Here is a 27,796-nt window from a genome sequence, read left to right as displayed (position 1 = left end):
GCCATGGCTTTCAGCGGTTTAGGTCTCATAGTTTGAGTGTGTTTAATGTGCACTAAACTTTACTGCATTTTTCAATATTTCATCTTTAAGCAGAAGAAGAAGAGGAGGAAGCTCTTAGAGTTAATTGAACATAAAGATGCATAGTTTACAGCTCATTTTAAGATGTACTTTTATTTTCTTTTACACATTTAAAAGTGAGTGATATACATGCACACGTATAAGCCACAACCTTTCTTTAGTTAACAAATGATTACAGTTTGGTTAAGCCTCAACCAGAAAGATATCGCAGATACATTTTGTCTAACCAGTAATCTATTTTTAGTGGTATTTCATCTCCAATATAATCTTCCTCTTGTTTGTCTATTTTCGAGCAGCGGGCTTACAACATGTATGGTTGCAAATCACACTTTGTTTTTGCATTTCCAATGTGTGAATCACAAGGGCGCTGTGTGTGTTGTGGTCTCACGGTAGGAAGCAGGACCTCATTTTGCGGTGCCCCTTTTTTTCCATTTCCGTCAGTATCTTGTTGAGCTTCTGGTTCACAATGTGTCTCTCTGTCCACTGGACTGCAGATATAAGTAAAAGATATAAAATACAAAAAATAAATATGAAGAAGAAGAAAAAGATGAGAAAAATGAAAGAGAAATAGAATAGAAAGGAACAGGAGGAAAGCATTAACCTACCCATTTCATCTGTCTTGTGGCCGTATCAGAGATGGGGGTCTGGAGGCCAGGTGGGCAGAGGGTGGTTGATGTACGAATCCTTGGTGAAGGATTTCCACGTTAACGTTAAAAGTGAGATAGAGAAGAGAGAGTGTAAAAGTCTAAAATCCCTAGTGGTAGAAAATGAGAAAAGTGAGCAATCAAGTTCATGATATTAGGATGGAAGGGGGAACTTCACTGATGACTTCATGGTTTGATATGGACTAGCAGAAGAACTAGAGCGCGAGAGAAACTAGAAAAAAAGATCAAAACTGCTCAAGACATGGTGGCACTGACAGAAGAGAGAACATACTTTTGATTGTATTGTATTGTTTTTCAAAGCTGTTTCGGTATTTCTCGTCATTTCGGGGAAAAAGGGGCCGAAGCCATGATTAGGGACCATTTAGAATTCATGAGTCATGGCAACACAGTTAAAAACAACAACACGAGACCTTGCTTTTGCAGTTAATTTAAGTAGATATGTAACCTGCAATAACCGCAATATTGCACTCAGAGGAAGGCTTTTTCTTTTGAATTAATCCTTATTATTATCCAATAGAAAAAAGACTTTAGTTGATTATAATGGAGAGGAGTGCATCAAGTATTTTTCTACATGGTTTTGTTGAGCCTGTGCAGATTTTAAAGCAGGATAATGTGTCAATTATGAGATAATAAATGTTAAATCATTGCATAAGAGGAGCACTACTAGTCATAATGACAGTTGACCCAGGAATGTCACTTACACAACAATATTGCTACATTGAAAATGAGTGTTATAATATTAAAAATGTTTTGGGTTTGTTTATTTTATGGAAATCATGTTTTCCTCATACTCCAGTATTAGGTGTCATGTAATCCCATTCGAGATGGATCATTTTTAATGATATGACACGAAAATAAAAATTCATTCCTTCACATTAATGATTACTTTTGACAACTTTTCGTGTATCTTATTTCCTTTTTTTAATGTGACACGGCCTGATTTTAACCAACTTTCCAAACCTGGCATACAAGTAACCAAAGTGAGAGTAAGTCAGTGCTTGTGTGTCAAAACATGCCAAGTGTGTATCGGTGCGCAAGGCAACAATCACACAGCTAAATTATTCAGCAGGATAAAAGAGATTGTGTTTCAGCTACTCAGGATCCCCTTGAGTTACTATTCTGTCTTTTCCACATGGTCACTGCATGTAAAATCATGTCAATGTTAACCTAACAACATACTGACAACAGTATACTGAAAAAGGATTATATATACAGTATATACATCACAGAAGCAGTACTGTCCAATCTGCACAGTATTTACTTTAAAGGGGGTTGTGGTAATTTGTACATTGGATTCCTTTTATGGGATGAAAGTCAGGTGAAAACAATGTGAACCAGTATTCTCTTAAAAAGTAGTTTATTTAGGCTTATGCACTTCTGTAAACACAATGAGAGTGATCATAAAAATAGATTATAGTAGTTCTTAAAGTCCTCATAATCTACTCCACTTTTGAAACACTTTAAGTCTCCATAAAACATTTCCCCACAGGACTTTAAATAAAGTGTTTTATCTACAAGGAGAAGCTGCTACAGAAACAGGAAGTTGGGAGAATAGACTGGATATTGATGTATACACCTGGAAATATGTTAGTGTGGAGACAGTGGCCCAAGCTGTGATAGCTGTGGGGATGCGAGTAGGCGGATGCGGCATCCACATACTAAGACAGCAACAGGGGCAGCACCTGTGGGATTTCTACTACCTTCATCTACAACACATCACACAGTGCAGTTTGGAGGAAATCAGATAAAAACACCTATAACTGACAACAACACTGTTAATATATGGAAACAAAGAGAAAAACAATGTTGGCTTCTCACCTTTGCCTTTGCTGGTTCTGCATCTATTCGGACAATTGAGGTCATAGAGAGACAATAAACCACAGGAGAGGTGAAGAAGAAGAAAAAAAAGGTGTTACATTTCTGAAGAATGTAAATGCAAGACACCTGACAACATTACATCAGGTTTAACCTTAGGGGAAAAAAAGAAAAAGCTGTAACAATGTGGTGTGCATAAACATGTTAAGTGCATGTTTGCATATTCAGTGCAGAAGGGTGGATCCAACACATCAGGACACATTCTGAATATGTTTGTCAGATGATGTATATGTTGCAATCTTACACATAAAAGTTTATAAATGTAGGCTTTTTAGTTACTTAAGAAAATATTGTAATCTTACAAACTGATACACCAAAGGTTGCATATGCACACATCTCCATCACAGGACAGATGTTGCTAGTGAGGTCATTTACACAATGTGGAAGTGAAAATTTGTTTTGAATTAAAAACAAAACTATGATAATATAGAGAATATTCAAATTCTATATTACATGCAGAAAAACTCCCAGGACCTCCTATGTTTTTTTTTTTTTTTAAATAGCTGGTTTTTATTTTCCCGTTTTCCTGATCAAGACAATTTCCCCACTTCACCAACTTCACACATTTTCAATAAAAGCTCCAGCCATGTTTGAAAAATAATTCACAAACATCATCTTCATTCTTTTATTCAACTTTATTTCACAATTTTTATGCCATTTATTGTGTTCTTTGTTATAATACCACACACAAATGTCAACTGGCTAAAACAATATAAAACATAACTTCCACAGTTTTTCATTATTTATATTATGTACATGCACTCATATATTTAGAGGCAAAAAAATCTCAGGCCTTCGCTTACTCTCAAGTGCACTTTCATTTGTCGTTGCTGGTTTGAGAGGCCATTCCAATGAGGATCCTTCAGCTTCTGTTTGCCAGGTAGAATTACAGATTCAACAACTTTGGGGTTTTATACATGTTCCTTTTAATTTTATAAGCATCGAGGGATAAAATGACTTAATAAACTCCAAAAAACGAACACATGGCAACAGTTTTTGTTACTTTTACGATGCATCTTCTCCGCTACATCATACCGTGTTGGTTGGGAAACCGAGGACATTCTGGTGCTGAATGTGCGTTATATTCATAACTGTCAAAAACTTTCACTCTCAGTTGGATTCACAAAAAGAATCTTAACACTAAGATTATTTTAGCTTCACTGCAATAAAGGATAATTTAAGTTCACTGGAGAAAGCAAAGCCCTGACCCACCTGCCCCATTTCCCATCTGTAACTCTTCCCTTCTTTGAGGTGGGCAGAGCACCAATTCCTGCCTACTTACAGCACCAGTCAAACATGTGGACACACCTTCCTGTTCCCTTTAATGAGAAAGTGTGTCCATACTTATGACTGGTGCTGTAACTGCCAATGTATATACAAGTGCCAGGATTGTCTTTTACCTGAATTTGATGAGTTGATGTATTTTTTGATGCTTTTCTGCAAACTCAGATGCGATGGATATGTGAGAAGAACGGAACAAGTGTTTAAGAGCACAATGCAAGAGTTGACTTCCATTGAGTGTCTGACAGCTTCGTCCCCGTTCATGCCCATGTTCATGAAACACTATCTACAATACTTGTGGAGTTTGATGGTTTGATAAAAACTGTAAAGTTATAAGAATATATGAAATCTCCTCCTTTGCCACAACTGACTTTACATTACACAGAGTGGTTTGGACATGAAGTCTTTTTTTCTACAGCTCTGTCAATACATTAGCATGACTTACAGTATTAATGGAGTCATGAGTAGGCATTGCAGCACTCATGAGAAAACTGGAGATATGGATTATACAAGAGTTACAAATAGCAAAGGTTGTGTTGACAGCAGAGTTCTAGGATCATCAGCTATGCATTAAAAATGCATATGTATTTCTTTAAGACAGGAAAAAAAAGATCTTATTGAACGTTTGTTGTTAAACAGAAAAAAAGAAAGAAAAAAGAAAGAAAGAAAGAAAGAAAGAAAGAAAGGAAGAAAGGAAGAAAGAAAGCAAGTTAGAAAGAAAGAAAACAGGCTCTCTTGTCACCTGTGTAGTAGTATAATAATACTTTAAAGTGGATTCTTATTGGAGTGGTCCTTCAGGTGATGCCTGCCTCCTGTTTGTCAACTCTATCAGTCCAGGCTGCTCAGGCAGGATAGAGGCCAGCTCTCCACTCTATGTGGGGGCAAACTTCTTGGCCTGTGCCCTTACTCGCTTCTCATAGTCCATCCTGTTCTGACTGAAACACAAAGATCAAAAGGAGATTAAAATTAACATCCAAAGGGTTTAAAATAACATATGAGTGCATAACACACACAGCTAGCACAGTGGACTGCCAGAACAGATAACAGATATTTCTTGTTTTGTCTCTAAATGTCTGTGACATGACTTATCTTGGAAAAGAAGTACTTCACGACCGTGGAGTAAAATCAGAACTTGAACACAAGTTGTGTTATAAAATAAAGCATGATGCTTAATATCTTCAAGTTAAGCAGGAGATTGTGAATTGAGGTATCTACATTACATACATTTCAAGACCTTCACTTACTGCAAAAAACCAAAAAACCACAGCCAGGGCAAAATGTTGAAAAAAAGAAACCTTGACATTTGAGCTCAGCAGGTTTCAATTGTTCTGAAACGAAACTGCTTAATGAAACAAAACTGGACTTTCGGTGGATAAAATCTGAGCAGCCGCACTTACCAGTAAATTGTGTAAGCCTCTGCTTGTGCTGGGTCTTGAATGTTTGGCTCATTCAGCAGCTCCTGGATACCCAAAAGGATCTGAAAACACAGTCAATAGTGCGTTAGTGCACAAGTCACTGCTTGTGCAATTTAAAGTCTCAACTCTCAAAGCTGATGGACATAAACTACAAATAATTTAAAGTGTGTCAACCAACTCCTCTACAGATGAGAGTATGAGAGCGAGACTGTGTTCAAACCTGTTTGATGGTGATGGCAGGCCTCCAGTCTTTGTCCTCCTCTAGGATAGACAGACACACAGTGCCTGATGGGTACACATTTGGGTGGAATATTGGTGGTTCAAACTTGCCTGAGTAGAATTAATTGGAAAAAAGGTCAGAATATCAAAGCTTGATGCAGAACTGAAGATTTCAATTACAAAGTACAATGTAATCATTGTAGAAAACTGTCATTACCTGAAGTTTTTCATTCAATATGTCTAAAACACAAGAGGATCTGTGAAAGTGCTGTCATTTTGGAAAACTTTTCCATGACACAACAGACATTTTCCTCTCATATATTTCTGCCAACATCATTAATTAAATATTGTCTTTGTTCAACAACTGATCAGAGTAAATCAACACCTAAGTCATTAACATTCCATGTAATTACGAGAGGCTAAGCTCAATAACAGGAATAATAAAGAATAGGATAATAAGCACCATCACAGAAAGGAAAGAAATTTTTAGAAAGTAGTTTTAGAAAACAGTTTTTAGACGTTTTGGATCACTGAAAATACTATTTCAAAGATATCTGAGGTCATTTTTTGCATAGAACTTGACCAGATATACCACGTTTGTTTCCAAAATTCCTATTTCCTGAAAAAGAAAAAAAGAAACTATGTATGAAGTGTGCAGGGGTACTCACATTTGGGTGGTGAGGAAGGGTAGTCATCTTTGAACAGCATTCTGAGTTTATAGAGTCCTCCCTCCCACAAGGTCTAATGAATAAGAAAATAATAAGTGCATTAGCGAAGTCAAAAGGGATTTAAAACACTGGCAAAACAAAAGTAAAGACACAGAAATGATCTATGAAACATTGGCATATTTCAGTGTATTTCAATGGAGCCACTGTATAAAAAAATTGACATTTATCACTGAAAATGAATTGTGACATGCATCTTTGCCGTTTTCTGTATGAATAACGCCCTTCAAACTATAAACTTCAGATCCTGGCCCTTTCTAAATCTTATTAGCACAAGGTCAAGAGATAAAGTGCACTTTCATGTATTATAGTTGCTTGCTTGTGTCTATCATTTGAGTCTCATATTTTTAGATTATTTGTCAGATCTGAAGTATGAGGCTGGCTTAATAACTTGCAGTAATCACCATAACTTTATGCTGTGGTCATCACTACAAATGTGTGACGCTGATGTTAAAGAATGAGCTGCAAAGTGTGTGTGTGTTTTTTTTTAGCATGTATAATTGCCTATGCATTGGTGAAGAAGGATTTTGTAGATGTATATTACAGTAGCTGTGGTTGCTGGTGTGAGAGCAGTGAATGACAGAGGTTTGGGTGGTGAAGTTGTCAAAACAACAGGTTTAGGACTGTTATTAGTATGACAAAATGTAAAGGAGGTATTCTAGTATTTTAAATGTACTGATAAGACCTCATGAATGTCATCCTCAACACACAGAGCAGCCTTGTGACCGATCCAACACCTGCTGGTAACTTACTCCTTTCTTTCCAGGAATGGCACACTCCCAGTTCATCAGGTTCATGGTCCCATCAGGATTCTTGGTAGGCACAGCAACAAAACCCTGTATGGGTTACAGGAGACAACCCAAGTGTGAGTCAACTAAATGGAAATCTGCTTTGTATGAGTGGCATTGATGAATGTCATATTAAGTATACTGCATGATGATGATGATGAGCAGCACTTGTCTACTTACAAATGGGTGGTCTTTTCTCCAGGCTTTGCGCTCCTGGGACAATCTGCTGAGAGCGATACCAGACATTGCTGCTCATCAACGCCTCCCTGTGGAAAAACAACCCAAAACAAATTAATTATTCAATTGACCCTGTACACTTTTGTAATGTGGTTTCGTTTATTACAACTAAAAATTGCAAGACATGTTGGCAATTGCGAGTTGTGCTGTCATTAATTGGTTGTATTTGTTTATAAATTAAGTAGAAATTACAAGGTTAATTTCGCTACTTCAATTCAACTCAGTTACATGACTAAATCGACCACAGTGCACAGAAAGCTCACCTTCACCATTTTAAATGTTACATAACACCCTTTCAACTCAACTTACCTCTTATAGTTTAGTCAAATATCAGAATAATGTGGGTTTGCGCGTTAGCTTGTTTGCTAATGCTAGCGTTACTGCTGTTGACGGCGACCGAGAAAAACACACCCTTAAGACGTTCAAAAACAAACCTACTGGGCCAGTTGGGACGTCAATAACCACACAGAGTGAAACCTCTATTTTATCAACATTCCTCAAACACTCTTAGCGAAATATTTTGGTGTTATATTTTGACAATTTACCACAGTTGTGAAAAACAATGTGACTGGTAGCACCGTTCCATCAGCTAGCATATCGCAAGTGAGGACCCCAATTTGTTTATTTCGTCAGGACCTTCAGGCACTTTACGGGACAACCGAGTGACACACGTCAGAGGTGGTCGGCCATCTTTGTTGGGGCATTCACGATGGGCAATTCGGGCCGTTCAGTGATTCATTCATTCTGAGTCATGCCCCCTGAATGAATCGCCTCACTACTTTTATCTTTAAAAAAATATATAAATGTGTTTATGTATTCATTGTAGTTATTCAATATGCGATTAAGCATTAAAAATTACATTAAGTGTATAATATTCATAATATCTATGTAGTAGGCATGTATGTACACTCACCAGCCACACACATGTGCAATCTAATTCAATCCAATCCAACAGCTCTGCCATTAATTCTACTGTTTTGAAGTTTATACATTTTCACTTTTTTGTTGACATTTTCAAAAAGGTGATCATTTTACTTTATGTTTGTCATTAAGGTTGTAGCCTATAGTGCTGCTGGTGTACTGGGGTGCATTAAATTGAATTGTGTTTCTTATATTTTGCCCCTTTCATGTATGTTAATAGAGTGGACAAAATATTAGGAACACCCTTCAATATAATGTACCCTAATACACCACCATCACCCACTTTGACGTCAAAAATAAACATTAAGTTGAATTGTCATTATCCTGACAATGCCAACAAAAACTGAAAATGTAAACTTCATAAATGAAGAATTTATGGAAGAGTTGTTTCATTGGATTGAATTAGATAGTACAGGTATACCTAATAAAGAGGCCAGTGAGTGTGTGTACACTATTATTAAATGCTGTTTGAGTAGGGCTACAGGTCACAAACTTAACATTTTAAAATCGAGTCATAGTCAAGTATCTAAGTCATAAAAAGCTTTCTGTTGTCTATTTTCAAATGTATCAATATTTTAAAAAATATACTTTAAACCCCTTTTCACAAACTACGTGTGTGTGATATGGTGGCAATGGTGAGAGCTACAATTATGTGTCACTGGCCTTAAGAAACAAATACATCAGTCTACTTAATAATACAGCAGCATTACCTTTGCCAAGCACTTTGCCTGCACATGTTGTTTCTATAGCCCCTCTCAGATCAGTGGCACCTCTGTCAATCAGTACTACTCAATTGCCTAGTTTGTTTTGTTCAAGAAAGCATGTAACTGATTAATTTAACCTTTACAATTTTGTGTCTGGTGCTAACATTTCGCTAATTGACAGGTCACTCTAGCACACTGTGAATTAAGCTTGATATGAGTATAAGTAGTTGGTCAGATAGCAAACAGACACCAATGAAACTATTGTCAGAGTGGAAGATTTATTTTATTTGAAGCAGTTTGTTTCCCTGCAGATACAATGGGCAAAGCCCTCAGATAAAGAAGAATTGTTCAATAAGACCTGTTCGTTCTCAATTGCCCAGTTGAAATGCTCTTTTGTTCTGGTCTCTACATGTTTCTTTTTGCCTCAGTGGAACATAGTAACAGCTGACATCATAAACAATGATTAACATAACTCAGTATACCCCATGTTTAATAATTTTAAAAATCATATGTAATTTTGCCCATATCAAAGGAAGATTATGCAGGTTGGTGTAAGTGGACAGATTCACTGCAATCTTAATCTAAGCCACTCTCAAAATGGAACACCTCCTTAGCCATTTATTTATATTTGTTTCACATTGTTATGCATTTCTGGTCACATATCAGTTACATACAGTAAAAGGCACAGATACACAGAGTACTGCCACCACGTAAAAAAAACTAAAATACATCAACTTTGTTTTGGTAATCGGGCATCTTGCCAGACACCTCGAATATCAAGCACAGGAACCGGACTGAACTGGTTATGATTTCCTCTGCGTCAGCATCTCACATTTTTGTTACATGCTAAAGGCTTCTCAGCAAAAGCTGCAGGATTTTTGTGGGCCTATTATCAGCTTGACTTTTTTCAAGTACTGAGATTACAGTAGGTTTTACTTTGAATATATCTTTAAATGCAACAGTTATTAATGTTATAAAGTGAAAATGACTGACTTGCATTAAAGTCAGTGTAGGACTGGAGCTGTATGGCTAAAGTAACACTACTGAATTACGATGCAACTGTTCTCAATCAATCATTGTGCAATCTACAGTATTTCACTTTTCTGTCTTCCATAACTATCCTAACAAAGTTAAACATTTACTTTTCCAGGTATTGAATGCAGGAGTCTTCCATGACATGAGCTAGTAGATATGACGATCTACCTGTATGAAGCATGAGGAAAAAAAGGAACTCAAGCATCGGTTTATTGTAACATTTGTAAAGAATGCAGTATATCTACATGCCATCCTCTTACCAAGAAAGTGCATGTTTTCCAAGAATCAAAAAATCCCTCTTCTTAACAGAGCCGAACCATCATGGAAGAAAATCCCATTTTAAACCTGTTATAGCTTTCAAAAGGCATCAAAAATATATCTGATCATTCTGTGTTAAACCATGGATAGTTGTAAACCTTAGAGATTTTATTTAAAGGTTTCTGATAACTGTTGAAACCAACCACTGTGCTCACTATGCACAGCTTGTGTATGTATGAGTATTAGTGCAAATTAGGTGCTGCTATGACACTAGTTTTGTACTGATGTATTCCTCCACTTGTTGGCAGCAAACACATTGCTTTGTCTTGTAAAGTTAAATTAGCAACACTGCCTCTCCTCTTTCATTTCACACCTTCTTTCCCTCTCCCTCTGAGATGATATGCTCTGGAGATGCCCTTTTAAACCATTCAGACCAGGAGCCATCATAAACAGACACTCCAGGGTACCCCAGCAGATGAGCAGCCAGAACGACATGACACGCTGTGACACCAGACCCACAGGTGACCCAGAGTGGCTGCTCCAGGTCCACCCCCGCTTCTTTGAACAGTTTGGACAGGTCCTCATTTGCCAGCTCCTTTCCAGAGTCACCCATGAAAGAAGTGAAAGGCATGTTGATGGCACCGGGGAAATGACCCGGCAGCGTGTCTGTGAGAGGGAGAGGGTGAGAGAGAGAGAGAGAGAGAGGAGAGAGAAAGGTGTGAAAAACAACAGTAAGACCATTTGGAGCAATACTGACAAAAAAAAGGAATAAAACATTAACTCCAGGTTGACTTCATCAACACACCTTTTGCTTGGTTGTCATGGAGATGGGTCAGATGACAGCTGAGAAAGGGGTGTGTAATTATGTGCACCAATAGAAAAAGAGTAACGCCCACACACCTACTCCAAAGTCATTTTAATTCATATGGACAATGTTTGATCCAAGTTGGATCTTCTACAGGTAAAAATTAACTAACTTAACCGCACCTGTCACCATAAAGCCTGTCAGTGTGTGTGAGAATATGGATGTGTCACTTTTTTTAAAAAAACATTTAGCCCTAACGAAAATCTAACTTCGATCGAAAATGTTTCCATTAGAATTAATATTAAAATTGCAACTTTGGGGTAAGTGTGCAGGTATTGCTCTGGAAGAAACTATTATTGATTGCTAAACTACAAGTTGAACATTGTGTTTGATGTAACAGCACAACGGTAAATAAGACACAATATAACACAATCATGTAACCAGAAACTGATTTTTATGTTCACTGCTAACTATTAGACATCATCCAAATCACATTTTCTAAGCTTTCCCTTCAGAAAAGATCATAATAGCAAATCTTAAAATCTGAGAATCTTAGATTTGCAAAACTGCGTGCTGCTCACCATCTCTGGGCTCTGGCTCAACACCCCTAAACCTGCCGGCAGACCTTGCGTCCACAACCCGGACCTGCTTGGTCTTGATGTTCTCCAGTACGTCCTCATAACTCTTCACCCACGACTCATTCATAGTGGCTTTAAACTCTCTGCCCTCCGGCTTGGAGTACTCAGATGTCACTGGATGATCGTCAGCCTGCCAGTTCTTCATACCACCGTCCAGCACCGACACCAAACTGTGTCCGAACAGCCGGAACATCCACCACACCCGGGGCGCGCTGTACGACCCAAAATCGCTGGTGTCGTACACAACTACGTGCGTGTCGTTCCCGATGCCCAGATCTCCAACATACTGAGAGAAGTGGCTGGAAGTTGGCAGCATGTGACCAAAAGAAGAGCTCTTGTCACTGCAATCGTCTATGTCAAAGAACGAGGTGCCCGGGATGTGTTTCTGCACAAATTCAGCCTTCGCGTCCCGTTTGGTTTTCGGGAGGTACCATGAAGCGTCCAGGATACGAAGCTTAGGGCCGATGAGTTTGTTTCTGATCGCTTCTGAAAGCCACTGACTTGACACCAAAGCCCGGGTCTGAGCCGCCATGACGAGGCAATGAGAAGTTCAAGCTCCGATCGCTAGAGGGCAATGTTCATGACGTTTAAAGTCTAGAGTCCGGACACATGGGACCTTAAACCGACTTTTTGCAGACTTCACCAGATTTAGCTCGGAAAATTACCCAGAATCCTGCAGTAATAGGCTGTAAAGTAACAATGTAGCCTTAAAGAGAATAATTCTAATATTATTATCAATAATTAAAACAAAAAAACACAAATAAGAATTATAATAGTGATAATATAATGAATGATGGCTGTGTAAATTATTTCCTTTTCTTTTTTGTTGTGGTGCAAGGCAAAGCAAGGCAGCTTTATTTATATAGTGCACTTCATACACAGGGGCAACTCAATGTGCTTTACATAAACACAAACATTTAACAGTGAGAATTGGAAACAAAAAGACATACAATTTGAAAAATAAAAATAAAACCCAATAATAGTAAAAACATGGAAACATTAAAACATACAATTACCCCCACCCACCCACCCACCCACACACACACACACACAAATAATAAAAACAAAAACAAAGTACAGAAAAATAGAAAGAGAAAAAAATAAAATAAAAACTAGACTAGAATAGAGCATTAAATATAAGGTTGCAGCATAATATAATGATTTGCTTTAAAATTATTAAAAGGACATACAGTGCAAACGAAAGATTAAAAGTGCTTTAAAAGAGCTCAATCATAAGCACAGGAGAAGAGAAGTGTTTTTAACCTGGATTTAAAAATGTTCACAGTTGGGGCTGATTTCAGTTCTGCTGGCAGCTTGTTCCTGTTGTGTGCAGCAAAAGCTGCTTCACCATGTTTAGTCTGAACTCTGGGCTCCACTATCTGACCTGAGTCAGTAGATCTCAGAGCTTTACTGGGTTTATATTCTACTAACATGTCATTCATGTATTCTGGACCTAAACCATTCAGTGATTTGTAGACCAGTAGCAGAACTTTAAAATCTATTCTATAGCTGACTGGGAGCCAGTGTAAAGACTTTAGAACTGGAGTAATGTGCTCTGATCTCTTTGTTCTGGTCAAAACTCGAGCTGCAGCGTTCTGAATGAGCTGCAGCTGTTTAATGCTTTTTTGTGGGAGTCCAGTCAGAAGACCGTTACAGTAGTCGAGTCTACTGGAGATGAAAGCATGAATCAACTTCTCCTGGTCTGTTTGGGACATAAAACCCTTCACTCTGGATATGTTCTTAAGCTGATAGAAGGCTGTTTTGGTGATTGATTTGATACGAGTGTTTGGTGAATCAGACGTGGCTCACTCGTAAATTCCACCTCACGAAAAAAGTACGACAGATTTAAGAAGAAAAATACGAACATATTCTTGCATCTGGCCCAATGACACCCTTTGAAATGATTCACAGGGTCATGAATTTAAATTTCACTTTACTTTACTATTAAACTTTATTAAACTATGATCATTTAAAAATGTACAACAGCATATCAAAACTCATTTGAAAACATTTCTTCAGCTACTAAGGCACTGCATCACTGTTATGTAGAAGCAATGACAAACACACTTTGCTGCATTTAGAGAACTGGACTTACAAAGTCTTCCAAGGTAAAGAACACATCCACTAAAGCACCAGCAGGCTGCGCTATGTGAACACATTTCCTTAAATACCTACAGAACGCAAGGAACAGAAGATTATGTAAAAGATACATTTATGATCTGATTTAAAGTGTATTAAAATATCTCTGATTAGGATTAAAATACAATCAATCAATCAAAGTGATTTTTCAAAGCTTGCTTTTGACCTTGGAGATGACATGCTCTGGAGGAGCTTTAGTGAACCACTCATACCAAGATCCAACATACACAGGCACTCCGGGGGAGCCGCACAGATGGGCAGCAAGTACCATGTGACAGGCAGTCACACCAGAGCCACAGGTCCCACAGATGGGCTTCTTCAAATCCACTTGAGAGTTCTTGAAGAACTTGTGTAACTCCTCTGTGGAAAGCATCATGCCGTCATCACCCAGGAATTTGAAGAAAGGCATGCATTTGGAACCAGGGATATGACCCGACTGGACACCTGTAGGAGAATGTTGAGGCACACCGAATAAATGTTAATGTTAAGATTAAGTTGATATTGTGTGACTTGTGCGGGGGTTTGCATAAATAACAGAAAATATGTTACACTATGAGAAAATCCAAAAGGAATAAATAAAGCAATACATATTACCTGAGTCTGTCAGATCTGTTGATTCAGCTGAGTTTTAAATTGTAAAGTGTCTTTCATTCAGTATTTTGGGGAATTTGTGACTACTTCTGTTCTTTGCAAATGAGCCGTTTTATTGTTTGATGAATAACTTATTGGTGAAGCTGTCGTAGTAATTGCAATTAGCCTAAATTTGAGAACTGAGTTGGTGAGAAAAGGTTTTAGATAACAGTTGACCCAAAGGACGACTGTTTTCAGTTTTTGGCTTTTTCTCTGATCTTTGGTGAAATATTGGATCATTTGAACATTTATTGAAGTGAAACCAAGTGAGAAATTTAGAGGGGAAAATCACTATTTGGTGGAGCTCTTAACAAGTCATAGACATCTGAAATGTGACCCTGACTACACACTACTCTTTGTAACGTCAAAACAGAACACATTTGGAAAACACTGGTTTCATCTTTAACAATGTATTGTATTTTTAAAGCTTGTCATATTATCCATTGTGTCAAATCTTCATCTGAAAAGCAACTTGAGTAAATGTATTTACCTTCCACCACTGAGTCAGTGTGCTTTTAAGACAGAACACAGGTGCAAGACCCAGACTGGAAGAATATTAAATAAACTAAACTTGCCCTCTCTTGGTTCTGGCTCTTTCCCATTGAACCGTCCATAGGGTCTCACATCCACCACTTGGAGCTGCTGTGTTGCAATGTTATCCCTGATGTCCTCAAATGACTTCACCCAGGAGCGGTTCATAGTGGCGGTGAAGTAGGCTGGTTCAGGCCTGCTGTGCGTGCCGGTGACTGGATGACCCTGTTTGACCCAGCTCCTAAAACCCCCGTTCAGCACTGACACCTGCAGATGGCCAAACAATCGGAACATCCACCAAACCCTTGTGGACGTGAATGCTCCAAAGTCACTGGCGTCGTAAACAATCACATGGGTGTCATTTCCAATACCCAAATTCCGAACAAAATCTGCGAAAAACTGCTCGGATGGCAGCGTATGATCGAACTGCGAGGTCCTGTCAGAGCACTCGTCAATGTCAAAAAACGACGCTCCTGGGATATGAGATTGTGCAAATTCTTTCTTGCTGTCTCGTTTCATCATTGGAAGGTACCAAGAAGTGTCCAGGATGCGCAGACGCGGACCGACAAGATTGCATTTGACCATATTTGCAAGCCATTTTGCAGAGACAAGAACCTGGGTTTGCACTCCCATGTTTACACCAGGGTAAACTACAGCTGTCGCGATATTTGTTTTTAGAAAGTTTGTCGTTGCTTCACCTCCATCAACAGGGTAAAGGGGGAATATATCGCTAACTTTATAATAAGCAGGGCGCCGCTGGGGGTTGAAAAATTAGGACGAGTTTAAGGACACATGACTGCCAGGGGCCTTAAAAAACATTAGAACATAAGTTCTTAAACTTGTCAACATTCATCATTAATATACATTAAAATAATATTTTATCTACACTGCACTCATTTAAAATTTGTTTTTTCTTCTTCTTGTTTTTGTCCAAATAAATAAATACAATAAAAAGTCACCTGTGTTTACATGAAATGGTTCAGTCCTGTCCAACCAGGTGCAACTTGCTAACCGTTAATTGTGAGTGAGAAGTGCTTTGTGAGCGTAATGTCTGAATAGAAGCTATTCAAATATAGTCAGGGTTCCAAAAACGAAAAACAAAGAAAGAAAGACGAGAGAGAGAACTGAAAGGGCGACAATATGCCACCCAATTTTTCATAAAAAGGTGGGTTTAGTCCATGAGTGGCGGGAATGTACTCCACAGTGAAACAGGTTAATGTCACTTTTGCCCCCCTAACATTAGTTACTGCTCATATCTTAACAGAAAATTCAGAGTTTTTGCATTTCACCCCTCTTTTATCTGATATTTAATCAATGCAGGTGAACATATAGCAGCTATTCATACTAAATCAGTTGTCCCTGCTCCTGGTGCTAGGATCAACAGATGCATCTTCAGGCTCGGCACCTCTGTCCCCCCATGATAATAAACCAGCCCTACAGCAAACTGAGGAAGGTGAGAAGCATTGTGTTGAATTACATGTCACATAACATAAATGAAGGGCATCTGTGGGAATTCTTTATTAGGGCCCAAGCACTACAGGTGCGAAGGCCCTATTGTAATCGTAGAGATTATTATTATTATAGAAAACAAACGCCTTTTAGACAGCCTAAACGTGCCCCAAAACTCACGAAAATTTGCGCGCCCATCAGACTCGGCGAAAAATTCGATATTTTATGGTCCGCCAAAATGGCCGTCGCAAAATGGCTCAATAGCGCCCCCTAACGAATATAAAAATATGACAGATTGACGTACATGAATGAAATTTGGTATATATATATGTATCATGTCCAACGCACAAAAAAGTCAGTGGGACCCATGACGTCACTCCAACAGGAAGTCGGCCATTTTGAAAAATATGTGCGATTTTGGCGATTTCCACGCCCCGTACTTTAATGAACTTGTCCTAGGGATTTAATCCGACCAACTTCAAATTTGCACAGAATCATCTTGACACATTGTAGATGAAAAGTTATCAAAAACTTTCTGATTAGGGATTTGGTTTGGGCGTGGCGGTGCAGACAATTTCCTTCGCCATTCGATCCTTCGCCAAAAAGCAGGAAGTCCTTATAACTCCTACAGACATCGTCCGATCTACACCAAATTAATCACGCATGTAGAAGGTACCACCCTGAACACGTCTATGCATCAATACTGTGTTAGCTCCATAGCGCCACCTACTGGATACAAAAGCGCACCATAGAAAATCCCCAAAAAATTGAGCCCTTCAACTCAGATTGACATATATAAACGAAATTTGGTACACATATGTATTATGTAAAGACGCACAAAAAAGTCTATTGAACCCATACCCTCACTCCAACAGGAAGTCGGCCATTTTGAAAAATATGTGCGATTTTTGCAATTTCCACGCCCCGTACTTTAACGAACTTGTCCTAGGGTTTTAATCCGACCAACTTAAAATTCACTCAGAAACATATTGAAACATTGGAGATGAAAAGTTATCAAAAACTTTCTGATTAGGGATTCGGTTTGGGCGTGGCGGTGCAGACAATTTCCTTCGCCATTCGATCCTTCGCCAAAAAGCAGGAAGTCCTTATAACTCCTACAGACATCGTCCGATCTACACCAAATTAATCACGCATGTAGAAGGTCCCACCCTGAACATGTCTATGCATCAATACTGTGTTAGCTCCATAGCGCCACCTACTGGATACAAAAGCGCACCATAGAAAATCCCAAAAAAATTGAGCCCTTCAACTCAGATTGACATATATAAACGAAATTCGGTACACATATGTATTATGTAAAGACGCACAAAAAAGTCTCTTGGACCCATACCCTCACTCCAACAGGAAGTCGGCCATTTTGAAAAATATGTGCGATTTTGGCGATTTCAATGCCTCGTATTTGAACGAACTCCTCCTAGATATTTAATCTGACCACCTTCAAATTCACTCAGAAACATCTTGAGACATTGGATATGAAAAGTTATCAAAATCTTTTTGATTACTGGTTTGGTTGCTTCGTGGTGATGTGAGGAATTTTGATGTTTCGCCATTAAACAGGAACTGCTGGCCAAATGGCGGCACTGCACCCCGTAGAAGATTAAGGAAATTGAGCCCCTCCCTCTAGATTGACGTAGATGAACAAAATTTGGTATATATATGTATTGTGTAAAGACGCACTAAAAAGTCTCTTGGACCCATATCCTCGCTCCAACAGGAAGTTGGCCATTTTGAATCGGATTTGCGATTTTGGCGCTGTTTGTTACCATTTGAATTAGAAGATGCGTCGCGCCAAGTCTCGCTCATTAGTGGCGTGGCGAGGGAGCTTGGGCCCGGTCATCGCTGCTCGCAGCTTTAATTATTATTATTATTATTATTATTATTATTATTATTATTATTATTATTATTATTATTATTATCACTATTAAGAAAAAAATAAAATTGATTGTAGTGATTGTATTGATTGTAAATTGGTAGTATACTTAGTTCAAAATGTGCAGCTGATTTGATCATGTTGGTTATATCATTTTATAGATGATAATGTTCATTTAATTGAAGAAGTTAATTTATATTTAAGTTTATTTTATGTTATTCATTTTTATTAAGATGATTTTTTATTTAACAATTGTACCATTAAGATTACATTTAGAGTGTAAAAGACAGTCTAAAGCACATTACTTATAGAGTCCAGTTCAAGCCTCTCAGTACAACTTATGACCCAAACAGAATACATCACAAAGTGTGAAAGTAGTTAAAACAGTAATGTAGCACTTTTTGACATTTCAACGCAGGAAAGGAGTGATAGCTGAATTGCATTTAACTACTTAAGTTTCAGGGTCCCTGGTATTGTGCATGCTGGCTCACTTTTGCACTGTCATGACTTCCTGGACACCTGAATACATCAGAGCCATCCTTAATGCTATTAGTAACACCTGTGCTTTTCCTGCTAGGAAAAGTGAAAAAGGCATTTGGAATTTAAACATTTTTAACTTAATCTTTAGTTTAGTTAATTCTAGTGATTTGTGGGTGAAACTTTAACCTTACTTGGTATAGGGAGAGATTTTAAGGAATGTTATTATGGTGATATTGAGTACTTTCCAACAAGGACCAGTCTATTATGGTCCAGGTGATCTCTATGAGGAAATGGAAATTGAGGATGTAAGCTGATGCTACAAGGGGACTCCAGCAGTTTAGATGCCCCTTCCATAAAGTTGTTTAACTTGTGAACGAAAGATTAAAGGAAGGATGGGAGCAAAGGCCGAAATATATTTTATTCTTCAGTATGGGTCAAGCTCCAAAAACACTGGATCCTACACTTTCCATAATGCAACTGGGTAGTATCTTTCATAAGCCCCTCTTCCTGTTTTCCTAACCCCACACCTCAATTTTGTAACACTGGCTTCCAACTATAAGATTGTAGTCTTTAAGCCCAACTTGAGATACTGCTGATGACATCAGGATAACTTAATCAGGGTTATCAGACTTGACAAAGCTCCTCTAGAACCATTAGGTAACATTATACAACTCCTTTTACTACTACTAAGTACTAGTTGTACAGTTGAGTAAAAAAATCTGAGAAAATGGTGGAGTGCCCCTTTAGACTTTAGACCTACAGAGAGGGTCTACGTGTAAGTGTTTTATCAAGGTAATATATGCTATTGTTGTTGTTAATATTACTGTTAATATTTAAGAGATTCAAACAATGTTCAGTATATAAAGAAGCCCAAAGCTCACCTTCCCACAACAGAAGGGGAAATGGAAAGAGTCTGGATTCTGCTATGGAAATACTTGAAACAGCTTTTTTTTCACACACTATAGTACTCCAGAAATTGTGTTAATCAATAAAATGATACACTTTAAACTTATGTCCACTTCCTAAATTTTTGTTTTTAACATATGGAAATAGTTTGGTTCAGTCAAATTTAATCTATTGTGTATTATGAGTTAGAGTTGGGTAATATGAAATACACTTATATAAATGGGGTAGAAAAAATACTGGAAACTTCTCTTCAGCACAGCCTCCAAAAAGAATGTGAAGTTGAATAACTTCTCTAATACAGTTTCACTAAAACTGAACATTGTAACCTTCATAAAAGCAGGATCTATTGTTATGTATGAATCACTGTATGTATTGAGCCTGGAAATTAAAAAAACACGCTAGGTTTTCACAAGAGTCAGCATTAAAATATGAACATTACCAGTTCTGAGTAAGCATATATGACATTCTGTTTCTGCTGTTTTGCAGCTGGTAATTTCCCCCTGCTATATAGTTAACTAAATTTGATGTTTTAATGTCACGAGACAGGGAATTACAAGTAGATAAGGAGTACAACAGTCAGAGCCTTAATAAGAGCCCTTACAATGTCCCCATGACCTTTACAATTGCAATTAGAGTTAGATTGAGTTAGGTCTACAAGCATGCTTTATACTGCTCTGAATATTTACAAAATCTTGAAACTAAACTATAGCCAGTAACATTTTAATTTGTATATGAAGAACTATCACAAAGTTAAAGTTTAATAGAGAGATCTGGTCAACTAGATATACTGTATATGAAAATGACAAAAGTTGGATCAATTAACTGATTTTATTGATGATTTACTTACAATACCCACACAGCAAATACATAGTGAACATCACAATCCATTAACAGGGATTAATATATCAGATCAATAAATGTTTGCGCAAAAAACTGGAATTTTCAAATCCACACACACTATTCATACATTTGATATAATCCCAAAATGTATCAAGACATAAAAATATATTCTATTCTATTTGCCAGATTGGTTTTTGATTTTTGAAATCATTTGAGCAAAAACAACAATAATACTTAATCATTGAGATTGACAAAAAAGAGACTATGGGCAGATATTATGATCGGAAAAATAAGTAATTATTTCTATTGCTATTTATTTTATTTATATTTACTTTATCATCTGTATTTATATTTTGTGAATTACCAATTAATCAATTCATCTTTAATTGCAGATTTGATTTTAACATTCATATGTTTGTGCTTGGTAGCAGTTTTTTTTTGCGGGGGGGGGGGGGGGGGGGGGGGGGGGGCTCTGAACTTCTCAAACTCAACTTGTATCAAACTTCACATCATACTTAAGGGCGTGAAAATGTGTTGAGTACTCAGAAGTAAATCAGGGCATGTACTTCATTCCTTTCACCCTAGGAATGATGTGTATATCTCTGATGTCATCATGCTGAAGCAGCCAACACAGGTAGCGCTCTGTCCCCATGCCCCATCCACTGGTTAGGAGTGGTTTCACCTGGCGGATGTTTATGTACCACTTGTAGGGCTGCTCTGGCACTGCATGGTGTTTGAGAGCCTCCTGTACCATCTCGGGGGTTGAATGACGTTCACCAAGACCTAAAGTCTCACCCAGCCCCAGCAGAAGGTCAGAAGCTTTGGCTTTGCACCGCCCAGTGCCCTCCACATATGCTTGGTAAAAGGGAACTCCTAGATGGTCCATCTCAGTCAGCCAAACTGCACCACCATATTTCTCTATCAACACTCGCTCTCCTTTGCGTGTTAGCTTCCTCCCAAACTGGGGCTGACCATCTTGTACCCACTCAAAACAGTCAGCAGAGGGCATCATGGGAATGGCCTGGTCTAGAGGCACTCTTGGTAATGGGGTTCTTCCATCCAGTTTACTCAGCATGGCTGTGACATGTGTCAGGGTCCCAGCAGTGTTGAGGATTGTATTGGCGTGTTTCTTCAACATGGACTTGGTGAGGTAAGCCAGGTATCCCTCTGCTATGGAAATGGCACTGTCCATGTCACCCAACAGTTCACACTCCACATGGTAGAACTGGTTCAAATGTGTGGCATCAGGATCTTCCCCTCTAAAGCTGGGCGATATATAGTAGGTTCCTGGAAGGTTCTCCTGAAAGCGAAGGAAATATTCAAGAACAAACTGCATTGAGTCAGCCAGGTAGATGTCCTGGCCCAGCAGGTTAACGGAAACTGGCTCAGAGTCAGATCCCAGGCCCATTGGTGAGGAGATGGTGTCTGTGGTGAGAGGGGTGAGAGCGTAGGAGTACCGGCAGGAACTGTGGAAATATTCCACTGTGCTGTGGAAAAGAGTGTTCTGAATCTGGAACAAGTTGCGGGTACCATTGGCTCTTGATGGCAAGTGTGGAGTGGGACTGAGGGTCTTCCCATGAGTGTGGAGGCCTGCACTGGGTGATTTTTGTGTGGATCTTTTTGAGAGTCTCAGGGTCAGCAGCTGGGCCATTCAGTGATGACACATATCCTGGGTAGCTTTGGAAACATTCTGGTTGTGGTTTGGCATTCTTAATGTCATCTGGTGAAGGTAACAAAGGGATCAGCTTGGCATGAGCGTAGTCAATCTCAAAGCCCTCAAAGATCAGAGCAACACCTCGAGCTCTCATTCCTTCTTCCAGTAGTCGTGCAACTTTATAAGTGGCCAGGATCAGTGCTTCATAGTCACACTCTCTTAGTTTGAAGATGTCGCTGGGCAGTGGTTTGCGTGGCACCACAACAGTTAGTCCTGGAGTGTTTGGGTACGGTGTGAGGAAGGCAACATGCTCATTGTCTTCCCACACTCTCCACTGCTGCTGATCTCCACGTACAATACGACTAAACACGTTTTCATCAGAAGGATCTCCACAAAAGTCAAAGCAAGAAGGTGCATTTGATGTTGGCAGTCCGTTTCTGATCTTGGCTTGAACCTGGGTCAGTGCTTCATCATCCCAGCATGGGCCACTTTTTGAGGTGCAGTAGCCAGGGTCGTAAGTGTGAAATTCCTCTTCATTGGCAAGATGGGGCTGCCACTTTGACTCTAGACCATGAAGTGGGAGCACTCTGATTTGTGCTGGCTGATCTGGACTTGGATTGAAAACCAAGGCACAGCGCTTCACTCCCAGTCGCTCACATAGCAAACTTGACACAGCTTTTGCTCCTTGTAGCATGGCCACAAAATCAGGTGCAGCTAACTGGAAGATGCTGCTTACCCCACTTAAAGTTTTTCTAGTTAAAATGGTTGACCCAGAGATCCAAGGGCTTGGATCGAGGTAGGCAACCAGCTCATCTGTTTCCCAGATCACATCAGAGAAGTTCTTTAATGGCCTGAAGACCTCCACTCTTGAAATGCCACTTATCGTTGAGGCCACAAACATCACACCAGCATTTGTTTCAATGATGGCATCACCTTTAGTGTCCACAGCAATGATTCCTGCACAAACCCCTTCCAGATTTTCAGTCATCACTTCTCTACATGCCTGCCTAAGGCTATGGCCTTTGTGATGGTAGAGGCTGGCTATTTTCTGTGCAACTGTGTGCCTCAGGAACACATCTCCATCTCCAGAGCAGCTAATAGCTAACATGTCATCAGCATATATTCCTGCCCCCACTACTGCTGTATCCCCAACTCGCCCTTTCAGCTTTCCTACTAACCCGCCAGTGGATGATGCAGCAGCCAATCCATGCCAACGATCTAAGGCCACGGCTCCAACTGTCTGAGGGTGATTGTTTTTTGAGATATTTCCAGCACTGAGCTTTGCATTTAACTCTCTTTGACGTATATCAGTGTAGAAATACTCAGGCCCAACAGGCTTCCCCTTCTCCTCCAACCCTTGCAGAAACTCCTCAGCCCCATCTCCCACAATGAGTGAATGAGAACTTTTCTCCATGACACATCTGGCTGCTTTTATTGGGTTCTTCACACTTTGCACACAGGCAACAGATCCTGACCTCAGTGAATTGCCATCTACAATGGTTGCTTCCATTTCATTTTTGCCATCTTTGTTGAATACTGAGCCTTTGCCTGCATTGAACAGGAAGCAGTCTTCCAGAGCTTCCACTGACTTCTGAACTGCATCCAAACTCCTGCCACCTTGCTGAAGCACTTGAGATCCAAGGGTTAAGGCTGTCTGCAGAGCAAACTCAATAACCCCAATCACATGGGGGTTCAGCATCATCTCCTCTCCAGCACCACCATGAATCACCAGAGTATGGTCTGGGCTCATTCCTGTGGTAGGTTCAGAAGTAATTTTGTGTTTTTTTGGGCTCTCTGCACAGTGGTATATCTCTCCATTCATTTTCTCAGTGTGACCCTGTTTGAGTAGACACTCCAATGCTCCCATTTGGCATGCAATGGCATATCTGACAGCTAGAAGCATCACTAACTTCAGGTTTACCTTCAAGTTTTCTTGAAGCTTCTCCAGTGTCAGAGCAAAGCTCCCTTTGCCATTAAGCACAATGCAAACCTTGTCTCTCTTGCCCAGGTAGGTTACAGCCAGCTGGTCTTGGGCATAAACATTTCCTACTCCACACTCTACACCTTCCATCAGATCTGTGCCTGTAAGGTACACAGATGGACATCCAAATGGGGCCAGAAACTTCTTCAATGGATTTTCAGATGGAAGAGATTGACGCAGGGCAGCTATGTGGGGACCAACACCTTGACCACTTTTGGTGTTTTTGATTAGGCATTTGTGTTCCAAAAATGCAACATGGAACAAGCGTAGGAGGTCAGTATTGTATTGCATTGTATTGTCTGGGCTAATGCAGGATGCCAAGGCATCTACTAACTTACGCGACTGCATTGTGAGTGAGTATGTAGGATCACAACGGCCATGTTTATAGTGGCGCATATGGGTAGGTGTGACAAGTATGTGATTGACAGCAGATTCCCCAAGAGTTTGCATCAGGGAAAGCTGCAAAGAGAAGTTGATCCAAGCATCATAAAGGCCTCTCTGCCCTCTGAGAGTAGAAAAGACATCAGCATAGGAGGACACATCAAAAGTGAGAACTGGATTTGTCACTTTCAAGTCAGGGCTTGGCTTGGGGGTATTCACCCCTTGCAAGGGTAATGTTAGGGGAGTTGGGAAAACAGAATTAGCATTAGCACTGTTTACTGTGAAAGACCCATTCACATTCAGTTTGTCAGTATTGACTACATTTAAGTCAATAGTGTCAGACAGATGGTACACACGCTCAGTCAGAAGTGCAGCAACCATCCCATCCACAGCACTGTGTTCAAACACCATCCCAGCTGTGCTGTCCTTGAACACTACCAGATTCACCACCTGTCAGAACAAACCAACAAACAAAAACATACTTTAAAAAACAGTTATCATATATGAGTGATTAGTTCAAGCAATGTCAATCATTTAAAACCATTGTTGATATCACTTTTTGCAAAGAAATAAATATATATATATATATATATATATATATATATATATATATATATATATATATATATATATATATATATATATATATATATATATATATATATATATTTCACTGGCTTCGCTTGTTTATGTTTTGCTCTGAAAACTGATTTTCTAACTTCTTGTTGTGTTCTTCCCCTCTAATTTTGTGTTTAAATTCTTTTGAGACCGAACCTTATAGTGTTTTGGAACAACAGAAGTGAAATGAGGCCACACCATAATTTAATGCTGCATGCACAGTGTGAAAATGGAGGGTGATCAATGTATTGTGTAATGTATTCACAGTCATACCTTATCATAGTATCTCAGACACGGACTGTCTCCTCCTCCTCCTCCCAGTCTAACTGCTTTGAGGATATCAGCCAGTTCAGAGGATGCATTGTGGTCTTCCAGACATAGTGCCAGCACGGCACTTTCCATCAGCCCCAGTGATGCTGCTTCTGCCCCTCCTTGCCCCAGGATCTCTTCCCTGATGGCAGCCCAGGTTTTGCGCTCCAGAGCTGAGAGACTGCAAATGGCACAGGGATCATTCTGTTTTTCTGCACTTGGTTGATCTACCACCTTAGCCAGCTGGTTGTAGATGTCAGTGAATGGTCGAGCAGAAACTGGCCCACCAGTACTTGGACGCCACAGTATGTCAACAGGGAACACTCCTGCAGCACAGGTGATGATGGCATGGAGGCTCTCTGGGTAGACCTGGAGATGAAAAAGTTCCAAATTATTAATATCTGTTGAGATAGATAGATAGATAGATAGATAGATAGATAGATGAATAGATCTAACTATATGTGTCAACTCAAGGCCCGTAGGCGACATCCAGCCCGCAGTACAATTGTATTCGGCCCACAAGATCATATCTTATGTCTATCAGAACTGGCCCTGTGGTATATAGCATGCACACCGCTGATGCTACAAATCCCAGATTGCACTGCAATAGCTGGCACATTGGCAAGTCAATCAAGGCCTGCAAGCACCAGCTACCCCTCTCCCCTCTTAATTGACATACTCATCAGTGTCCCATGCTCATCCAGTCATTTGATTCAAATTTAAGCTAGCCCTTAAAAGAAATGGTCAAACAAAAGGTGGACTCTGAAAACAGGCTTTCAAGACAGGTGGGAGTCTAAGTCGAGGAAAAGTGCTGAACAGATGTTTCAAGTTGCGTGAGGAAATCTGTCAGTCTATGGAAAGCATTTCCACAGTTCAGAATCTGTCCCCAAACACTGACGAACTTGTACAAGAAAAGATGCCAAGCATCTGGTTTGGGCTAAGGGGCATCAGAGCAGACTGAGCTTAAATGTTTTCTTTTTGCATTTTTCTATTGTAATCACAATATAGACTGTTAATAGCTGTATGTTTGAAATGTTTGCACATTTTCAACAGCGTGATTTAGATTTTCATTGAAGAAAATTATAATTTTTTGAGAATTGTATTGCCTGCAATAAAATGACTCAGTGAAAAAAGTGCTGATAGAGAGGAAGACAGAAAAATGACTACCACTGATATGTATTCTATGCGATATCTTGAGAGACTCAGACTTTTTCAATTCCAAAGGGGAATTAATAAGATGTTAGAGCAAGAGATTATCTAATTCAGGATTCACCCTGACATGTTTAAAATTGAAAACCCTCAGTTGTGTTCTGCCAGTAATCTTACCTTAATCTCATCTTGATTTCTGCCAGGAATCCGGCTGGCAGCAAAAACCTCAGACTGCTGTGTGCGCTCTATTGGCACATCACCCTCCAGCAACAAGGGCTCACTGTACAGCTTTGCTGCTGCCCAGAGCAGAGTTGCTGCCCTCTCTAACTGGGAACATCTCTTTGCCTTAGATGGGGGTAGCACAATAGGGAGAGCTGTAGAGATGGGCACAGGTTTAGAGCAAGACAGCAATCCACTCTTGAAGTGTTCTGTCACCCAATTCTCTTGGCCTGCAGCACTGGTTGCTAATTTCTGCTGGGCCTCTTGAAGGAGCTCCCTCTGCTGTTCTAGTGTGCTTTTGAACTCAGCGTGAAGGTCAGGGCCTAAAGTGAGCTGTAGGACACGGCCCACTTCTTGCAAGGTGACATCCAACTCTGGAACAGGGTAATCGGGAAGGCTCATCCTGTTGATATGGTGGAGGCTTGGGGAAGAGAGAGTGAGGACAGAGAAAAACTCAGTTGTGTCACATCAATAGAGGATATTAATTTTGTTGGTGTGTTCACTGTAAAGGACTGTAATGGAATAGCATACAATCATTACCTACACTTGCCTGAGTTTAAACAGTACTGTTGCAGTACTAAAGCATTCTGACATTGAGTCTCAGGCCCTGCTGTTTGCTATTGTCTGAGCACACTTGCCTGGACCACATAAACACAGCAACAAAGATTGTCTCTCAAGACTGTCAGACATTACATTTTCATGCACTTAAAGTTTTGTGTTTAGTAATTTCAGTGTTATCTGTAAAGTATATGGATACCCAAAAAGTCTGATACCACCTTGGAAGACAGACACAAATATATACAGAAACCAATAAATGAAGGAATAAATCAACATAGAAAGTTCTGAGGTCATTTAAAAAATCCCACAAACATGGAAACATTGTGAGGTGTAACAAATAAATATTGACAAAGCGTCTTATTAACTGCTCTATTAACTTTAACTGGAGCATCCCACTGCAGTATATCATATCAAACA

General features: G+C 39.4%; 4 protein-coding genes across 5 annotated transcripts; all 4 read right to left on the bottom strand.

Moving 5' to 3' along the window:
* Positions 1-3,234: 3,234 nt before the first annotated feature.
* LOC133999810 (SUMO-conjugating enzyme UBC9-like) lies at positions 3,235-7,888 on the bottom strand. 2 transcript variants are annotated; one of them, XM_062439128.1, is made up of 7 exons: positions 7,593-7,888; positions 7,227-7,312; positions 7,011-7,094; positions 6,202-6,274; positions 5,535-5,644; positions 5,297-5,376; positions 3,235-4,834 (listed from the first exon to the last, which is right to left on the bottom strand). In XM_062439128.1, exons 2-7 carry the CDS (start codon positions 7,290-7,292, stop codon positions 4,771-4,773), a joined length of 477 nt encoding a protein of 158 aa, XP_062295112.1. In that variant the 5' UTR covers positions 7,293-7,312; positions 7,593-7,888; the 3' UTR covers positions 3,235-4,770. The 2 variants fall into 2 exon arrangements, with proteins under 2 accessions (XP_062295112.1, XP_062295113.1); XM_062439129.1 differs by having other exon boundaries at positions 7,829-7,848.
* Positions 7,889-9,167: 1,279 nt separating this feature from the next.
* Positions 9,168-12,225, bottom strand: LOC133999880 (3-mercaptopyruvate sulfurtransferase-like). Its single transcript, XM_062439220.1, has 2 exons — positions 11,588-12,225; positions 9,168-10,867 (listed from the first exon to the last, which is right to left on the bottom strand). Exons 1-2 carry the CDS (start codon positions 12,174-12,176, stop codon positions 10,569-10,571), a joined length of 888 nt encoding a protein of 295 aa, XP_062295204.1. The 5' UTR covers positions 12,177-12,225; the 3' UTR covers positions 9,168-10,568.
* Positions 12,226-13,931: 1,706 nt separating this feature from the next.
* LOC134000031 (thiosulfate sulfurtransferase-like) lies at positions 13,932-15,577 on the bottom strand. Its single transcript, XM_062439338.1, has 2 exons — positions 14,989-15,577; positions 13,932-14,227 (listed from the first exon to the last, which is right to left on the bottom strand). Exons 1-2 carry the CDS (start codon positions 15,575-15,577, stop codon positions 13,932-13,934), a joined length of 885 nt encoding a protein of 294 aa, XP_062295322.1.
* A 5,486-nt stretch (positions 15,578-21,063) lies between these two features.
* LOC134000030 (uncharacterized) lies at positions 21,064-27,223 on the bottom strand. Its single transcript, XM_062439337.1, has 4 exons — positions 26,780-27,223; positions 25,418-25,822; positions 22,107-24,976; positions 21,064-22,048 (listed from the first exon to the last, which is right to left on the bottom strand). Exons 1-4 carry the CDS (start codon positions 27,221-27,223, stop codon positions 21,064-21,066), a joined length of 4,704 nt encoding a protein of 1,567 aa, XP_062295321.1.
* Positions 27,224-27,796: the final 573 nt, after the last annotated feature.

Source organism: Scomber scombrus, chromosome 18, assembly GCF_963691925.1.
Source record: "Scomber scombrus chromosome 18, fScoSco1.1, whole genome shotgun sequence".
In the NCBI taxonomy this organism is placed as follows: domain Eukaryota; kingdom Metazoa; phylum Chordata; class Actinopteri; order Scombriformes; family Scombridae; genus Scomber; species Scomber scombrus.
The sequence above is the reverse complement of the archived record's forward strand: the minus strand, read 5'-3'. Positions and strand labels throughout refer to the sequence as shown.